The sequence below is a fragment of the Puntigrus tetrazona genome, chromosome 4 (assembly GCF_018831695.1).
Source record: "Puntigrus tetrazona isolate hp1 chromosome 4, ASM1883169v1, whole genome shotgun sequence".
Lineage (NCBI taxonomy): Eukaryota > Metazoa > Chordata > Actinopteri > Cypriniformes > Cyprinidae > Puntigrus > Puntigrus tetrazona.
Genome location: NC_056702.1, coordinates 369,733 through 377,232, shown reverse-complemented (window position 1 = coordinate 377,232; position 7,500 = coordinate 369,733). Strand labels below are relative to the sequence as shown.

The 7,500-nt window shown below is 39.3% G+C and overlaps 1 protein-coding gene across 2 annotated transcripts in view; it reads left to right on the top strand.

Annotated features, from left to right (window-relative positions):
• The window catches only part of e2f7 (E2F transcription factor 7), an 11,457-nt gene extending 6,094 nt beyond the window's left edge, over positions 1 to 5,363 (top strand). Inside the window, exons 6-13 of one of the 2 annotated variants that reach the window (XM_043236904.1) lie at positions 206 to 361; positions 438 to 578; positions 1,155 to 1,313; positions 1,401 to 1,464; positions 2,389 to 2,677; positions 3,159 to 3,330; positions 3,406 to 3,710; positions 4,378 to 5,363. In XM_043236904.1, coding sequence (XP_043092839.1) covers positions 206 to 361; positions 438 to 578; positions 1,155 to 1,313; positions 1,401 to 1,464; positions 2,389 to 2,677; positions 3,159 to 3,330; positions 3,406 to 3,710; positions 4,378 to 4,527 — 1,436 coding nt within the window. In that variant the 3' untranslated portion in view covers positions 4,528 to 5,363. Of the gene's footprint in view, positions 1 to 202; positions 362 to 437; positions 579 to 1,154; positions 1,314 to 1,400; positions 1,465 to 2,388; positions 2,678 to 3,158; positions 3,331 to 3,405; positions 3,711 to 4,377 lie in introns of both variants that reach the window. The other variant, XM_043236903.1, reaches the window with a different exon arrangement.
• The last annotated feature ends 2,137 nt before the right edge of the window (positions 5,364 to 7,500 follow it).

The window sequence follows — 7,500 nt, the reverse complement described above, 5'->3', positions numbered from 1 at the left end:
AAAAAAGACGAGATAATGTCAAAATATTTAACTCGAATCTGAAAAATCAGCCCTTGCACCAGAGTTGTTAAAACTTGAAAAAAGCATTATTCCTCTACTTATATCAAAGAATGATATCTGATTACCCAAAGACCTCTATTTGAAAGACTGCCGGCTCTGACATGTTTCACAGCGTGGTGATCATGGTTTATCTCTCATACAGCAGCCTCCAGCAGAAGAAAGGATAAATCGCTCCGTATCATGAGCCAGAAGTTTGTCATGCTGTTTCTGGTGTCCAGATCTCAAACCGTTACCCTCGACACGGCTGCTAAGATTTTGATCGAAGAGGGCCAGGACGAGTCCAGCCACAGCAAGTATAAAAGTAGGCAAGCGTTCCCGTTACGAGTGGTATCCGCTGTGGGTTAAGTGTAGCTCACCGTGTTTTTGTGCTTGTTTAGCTAAGGTGCGACGCTTGTATGATATCGCTAACGTCCTGACCAGCCTGAACCTGATCAAGAAACTTCACGTACGAGAGGAAAAGAGCCGTAAACCCATCTTTAAATGGATCGGACCCGCAGATTTCCACAGCGGCAGCAACGGTGCGTCTCGTTTAACCCTCATCCATCTCCTGAACCTGACAAAAGTGCCCTTTGTTTTTATCTAGAAATCATATCTTTTTTTTTGGGTGGTTTTTATTATATTTACTTGAGATTCTAGATATTTTTAAGAAAATATTAGCCGGTTTTACTTCCCAAAAATCAAAAACATAAATGATTCTAGAACAAATAAGTCCTGTTTAATTAAAAAACAACAGACGGTCATTGGAATATATTTAAAATATATTATAATATATTTTTAAAAATAGAAATAAGTGACCCTGGAGTACAAAACTCGACTTTAATACATTGTATGGGTCAAAATTATACATTTTTCTTCTATTATGAAGATATTTAGTACATTTCTTGCCGTATATATTCGTTTTTTGATCAGTATGCATTGATAATATGCTATTTCTCGATATTTAAATTTCTCAAATAGTTGTATTGAATACTGACCTGTCCTAACAAGCTTATCTATTCATCTTTTATATGATGTATAAGTCTGAAAATGACGCTTAAGACTGGTCACGTGGGAAACCGACGGTCGTATGTGATTATTGGTTGCACGTCTTTCAGATTCAGACGATCTGAGAGTCTCGGCGGCTCAGATCGGCCCCACCGGGGAACGGCGGGAGAAGATGATGCGTCACTCCTCCTTTCAGGTCGTCCCCGCACTTCCTGTCAATCAAAGACTGATAAGCTCCGCCCCCAGCACGCCTCACAGGCCTTCGACGGGTGAGAGCTGAGATGCACACTTCCCGTGATTCTAGAATGTCACTTTTGTTGGAGCTTTAGCTTAGGTAACGTTTTTTGGGTTTTCAGACGAGCCGGTGGATTATTCCAGGAAGAGCACCAGCGCTGTGTGTCGACTGAGGTTCGGAGACAAGTGAGTGCCGCCACACAGATCTTGTATTTTAATAAATGTACACATTTTAACACTGATGCCCTTGATTACTAACAATGTTAATTCAGCGTTGCTTGCGCACTACACTAAAAATATTTTGGAAAGAAAAATTAACTAATTGCTAGTAAATTAAAAAAAAACTAAGAAAAAGGTAACAATAAATTCAAGTTTTTCAAATAGAAAAAATAGTATTTTCTTGTAAAATGGTTTTATTTACAACAGTGCATTATAGTTTTTATAATAATATTTTAAATTTTATTTTTATATTTCTGGTTTTCGTTTCTGTTGTGCTTTGTCGTTTTTATTTATTTTTTACATTTGAATTAGCATTATTTATTATTATGTCTGTTTTAGTCATTTTAGTACTTAAAGTGACTCATTAGGAAAATCATTAAAGTTTATTATAGCTATTGGTAGTAGTATTTATAATAAAAGTTGGAGTTTTATTTTTGTTAGATTTTTTTTCTTATAACAGTATGTTTTCAATCAGCTTAATTTTTTCTATTTTAATTTTAGAATTTTAGCCATTTTTTTTCAGTTTTACTAGAATATATTATTTTAGTAGAATAAATTTATATTTTAAATGTTTTATTTATTTTGGGGGGATTTTAATTTTTCACTTTTTAGTTTTTTTTTCTCTCTAAAGCTTTGATTTGTGTGTGTGTGTGTGTGTGCGTGTGTGTGTGTGTGTGTGTGTGTGTGTGTGTGTGCGTGTGTGTGTGTGACAATTTGAGTACCTTAACATAAACCTTTGCATTTCATTTAGTTGCTTTAATTTAATTAGTTTCATCTAGTATTTACATTTTATTTGACGTCAGCTTTACTTCACTTAGCCAAAGCTCTTTTTAGTTTCAAATGAACAACAGCAGCACCGATCTCTAACCACTGTGCTCTGTTTATTTGTAGCGCTCAGCCCAGTCCTGTAGCATCGTCTGCTGGACCGGCTTCACTAGCGATGCCTCTTCAGGCCGACGTGTCGTACGCATCACTTCCCGTTTCCCAGTTTGCCCCTCACCCGCTAGCGTACCTGCCCGGTCTGCCGCAAACGCCCCTGCTCATGCTGTACAGCGGACACGTGCCAGACGTCTCAGGTCACGGCGAGGGGCGTCTGAAGAAGAGAGAGAGACCACAGGAAGAGGATGAGGAGCAGGCAGCTAAACGAAGCAAACGCTCTGCTTCCATAGAAAGCGAAATGGTGAGCGTTATGAGTCTGATTAAAACCATATTTTAGCATATTACTGCGGGTCAAATATTTGAATATGTTTAATAACACACACCTTTCATACAATGTAGCTATAAAAAAAATTTAAATCAATAAATATAATAAGACAATTGAAAAGTAACACAAAAAAATACTGTTAAAGTATACAAAATAAAAAATATTAAATTATTATTATTAAATTATTATTAAACATTTTAACTTCATATGCAGTTACAAATGTTACAATTATATTAACATAGTTTAACAAAAATAAATAAATTTGAATGGACAAATTTAAAAAAATTAATTTAAAAAAAATTAATCAGATGATATATATATAGAGAGAGAGAGAGAATTTTTTTTTAATTGTATATGTATGAGTTTTTACCATTTTAAAATTTCTGTAATGCAAAGCTTTGAGGGGCTTATTGGTTCTAACCTGTGATTATAAAAGCAGTAATATGATCTCTGACAGGGTGAGACCGAGAGTCTGAGCTCCAGCACCAGAAGGTCTCCGGTCTGCTCTCGGGAAGGTTCCCCGTGGGACGAGGCCTCGTTCGGGTCGACGAATGAGGAAGACGCGGGGGCCCCCGGCCCTAGGGACCCCCTGCTGTCCTCTCATTACCTCTATGTCCCTAACACAGCAGGTACGCCGGAAACCGGAGCAGGGAATGTCAGTTTTTCCGATTACGCGCTCGTTCTAACGCTTGTAAATTCTGTAGGTCTGAACGGTCTGAACTTCCTCGTGCCGGCGGGACACGGGCAGGGCGGCGTGCCGGCTGTGGCCATGCCGTATTTTCTGGTGCCTTCGCCGCTCATAGCGGGTGCGACGCCCAGCTCCGGCGCCGAGGGGGCCGCCAGCAGCGGGCTGAGTTTCAGCGTGCCCACCGTGATGTCGCCGGCTCGCTTTGTGATGGCGGGAGGGGCGTTCGGTGTGCCGGATACGCTGAGCAGCCCTGAGCATCGTGGGCACAGATTACCACAGGAAGCACGTGCACAAGAGAGCCCTCAGCCGGCTCAAACACAGGTACTGGTTTCCGTCTGCAGCTGTTAAACGCGACAAATTCTCGCTTTTAATGGCTGGATGAACTCAGATCTTTTAGTCTGACGTTTCGCAGTTAATGTTCTGGCAAGAGAACCTTTATCTGCTCTTTAATATTTACAAAATCGTTATGGAATGAACTTTAGGGTTTTGGAATGTTCCGAGAACATACCAAAGTAACATAAAATGAATAGTTCCGGTCCTGGATTCTGATTGGTTGAGCTGTGCTCTACACTTTTGTTTACTTCCAGTGTTGCTCGGCAACCGCTTTGTTTTCGGGTAACTACATTGTTTGGCGGAAGAATGTGTTTTATGAATATCTTTACAGTTTATTTGCTCAGTTTTATTTAGTGAAACCTCACTATTTATATGCAACAACCGTTTTAGGAAAAAAAAGCAATAATCCCGGTGAAACCCAGAACTATCCTTTTTATAAAAACATTTTTAGAATACAAAGAAAACAGGGCACGCTTCATATAGTTTTTATATCTTAATGGAAACGTTAGCAAGCGTTTCTTTGATTAATGTTTCCCCAAATTTTTCAAATCAAATATAAAATTCATAAATCAAAAAAAACAAATTTTATTTAATTTTGTAAATAACAGATAATATGCGATGATAAACATAAAATGGCTCGCTTCTGCTCTTTCAGACTCCTGTGACACCAAAGGAAGTGGCAGCGGGGTCCAAATCCTTCTTCGAGACGCCTGGAGCCTTTGGGTCTCTCAGCACCCAACCGACGGCACGCAAAAGAGGCTCCGCCCAGAGGAGGCTGGACATCGGACACGCCTCGGCCAATTAAATTAGCCGCCCCATTTGCGTCATTACTCTCCCGTGGCGCTAGAGTGCCAAAGCAGCATTACACCCCAAAACCTGACTTGAAATATTTCGAAATGACCATTTCCTGTTCGGTAACTAGTGAACATCAGAAAGGGCGGATACTAGCGTGATATTGGAAATAATCTGTTACACTCGCTCTTGAGGCTGTTTATGTTTTCTGATAGTATTTCGACATCCTACCAGTGTATTGCCTGATTTTGTTTACCGTTACTATTTATTAAAATGTTCCAGAGGCTAAAATCAGCTTTAGCACTACGTATTTAAAAATGTAAATGAGGTCTGGATTGGAAAAGCCACACAGATCTGCTCACAGGTCAGCGGTTTGTAGAAGCGCCTCAGAAACGTAATGCAGAGGATGAATGAACTTCGAGCGCATCTGGGACAAAGAAGAAAATAATGGTTGTAATTTCTGACTCTGTCAAATCTGTGAAACGAAGACATACTTGAATGACCGGTGAATCACCGGAGCGAAGCAGAAATATCACAGTACTGTACTGTTTTGAGACAAAGTATGTTTATGTACGAACCGTTTTTAGCCTAGCAATAAATTATTTGTTGGAAACATCTGGATTGACTTTTGCACCACAGTCCGTGACTGTACAGTATTTAGAGTTATTTTTACTGTACTGTAACTCGTAGCATTGAATATTTTTTGTTGTTATTTTTTTCGGTCAGATGTTTAAAGCTGCACTGCTGAATCTACGGTGCTTTTGTGTTTGTCACATGTATTTTCAATCATTTTATGTATGGACACAGGTGTCATGCATGTATTGCGAAATAAATATATGCACAATGTGATACGGTTTGCTAAATCTTTTTGATCGTATGAGCGCAGTGCAAAGAGGTTTCATTTTGTGTGAACACAAGATGGCAGCATATACAAAATAAACGACGTGCAAGATATTTGGCATGATTCCTTTCAGAAAACAGAAAATATTATATTAATATATTGATATGAATGCAGTGCATCTGTTTTTAAACACATGACATCCCATTAACTTGCTAATAATTGTCTTAGCACAATGCACCTGTTATTTCAAGGTAAAAGTCAGTTATATTAATGACTTTTGCGTTAAAATAACAATTGCATTATGGTATAAACGTAAAGCTGCGAAACGTAATTTCGAGAGATATAAAACACTAGAATACCCAAGACGTGTCACTCCTATGGTTTTGAATGCAACCCTTAAATCGCAAGAAGCCCCGCCTTCTAAATTAAACAGCCAATCGCTGATCTGTGAAGTCAACGCATCACCGCCGTTAAAAGTCACGGTTGACATTTTAAGTTTGCCTGTACTTAGTGTGTGTTTAAAAAGCGAGTGTTTGTTGCAAATCGTTAATTTAAAAGAAAAAAGGAAGTTCCGGTTGCTATAGAAACAGCATTCTGAGAAGTGCGTCTAGCTTGCGCACTCATAAGAAGAAATAAGCTTTTTGTAACGTATTTCAGCAAAAGAAACAACAATCATTGCACAGCTGTTATCAGAATTGGAAGTATTGGATGTTTCCCAATACAAAGAGATGGGACATGACTCGTCTTTGATCAAATTACATAAACACAGCGTCTTTTTTTGTTGTTTTGCGTTTAGCTATTAATTACGGTTAAAAAGTTCGCATGACTGTGAGCGTTAATAACAGCGAGCGGGCCTCAACAAAGACCCCTAATTAGATCTGTGTGCGGTCTGTGTTATAGTTTTGTGTAATTATCTAATCTAGATAAACACAGTATAAAGCTTTGGTGCATGTCAACGTTCATTAATGCCGTTTACACGCAAATACACCTGGCAACCCGTTTCATAATCACAATAAATGCTCCACGAATGGCAATAACCTGCGTTTTGCCATTAACAGACTAGTAAACCTCAGAAAAGACCATCGAGGCTTCAAAAATAAGCACGCCTGAGACCATAATATGGCACAGAAATGAGCTAAACGCTGGCCCGGGACAGACTTGGGTGAGCTGTCAAACGTGAACCACATTTCAGAAGCTCTTTCACGGGTAAAAGAGCTCCCGTCAGAAACAGGCACATGCACGGAAAGCTAAATGAGCACGTTTTAATTTCTCACACGCGTGCCGTTCCTTTAGCCCGAGTCCAGTTTGGCCATAAAAGGAGGACAAACAGAATGCTACATCTGTTTTTCATTCCCTCTTTCTTTCCAATCTTGTGCCGTTTCTCTATAAATTCCTTCTTCTGGTGTTATGTGCATTCCAGACGAAGGCCCGGATGAACAAATTGGAAGAAATGTACTTCTGTGTTATTCGCGCAACAGCAACACGGGTTTTTAAAGTATGCAGTTTTGCGCTTTGCCTCTATTTGAACCTAACAAGCTTCTTTTTTGTAGAGTCTTTTCCTGCATGAATAGCGTGCGAATAAACACTCGGGTCAGCGTCGCTCAGTTTTATTGATGTCAAAGTGTATCAGCTCCCAAAATGGCACGTGATGCATGCTGGGTAATTACAGGAGCTGGTTTCTGAATGGCTTTAACGGGTCATTCGTCAGGCCGCTCTTTTACCTCCACACATGGCAGAATGAAATTGTCCTCAGTGCATCATTCATAGGTGCAATATGTCCTATGAGTGTGAGTTATGAAAACTTTCGAAGCATCCATTTTTTGGCGAAAACGATAGAAAACGGCTTTTGAAAAATTAATAAACGTTTAAATGTTGCAGAAAACGTTCCGTGGATGACTAACTGTGACTGACATTTATGCGCATTTGTGTAAAAGCATGATTAAAACTATAACGTTGGACGAACGTTTTATGAACGTTGCTGGAACGTTCGTCCAACATTGACAGAACTTAGCCAGAATGCTAGCCAAAGTTCCCTGTTAGCTGGGTGTCCTTTTTTCTTTAAAAAACAAACGTGTGCTTGGCAAATTATTGTCGTGATAAAATGATTCTTAGCACATCTACTTAAAAGAAGCGAGCATGCCAGCT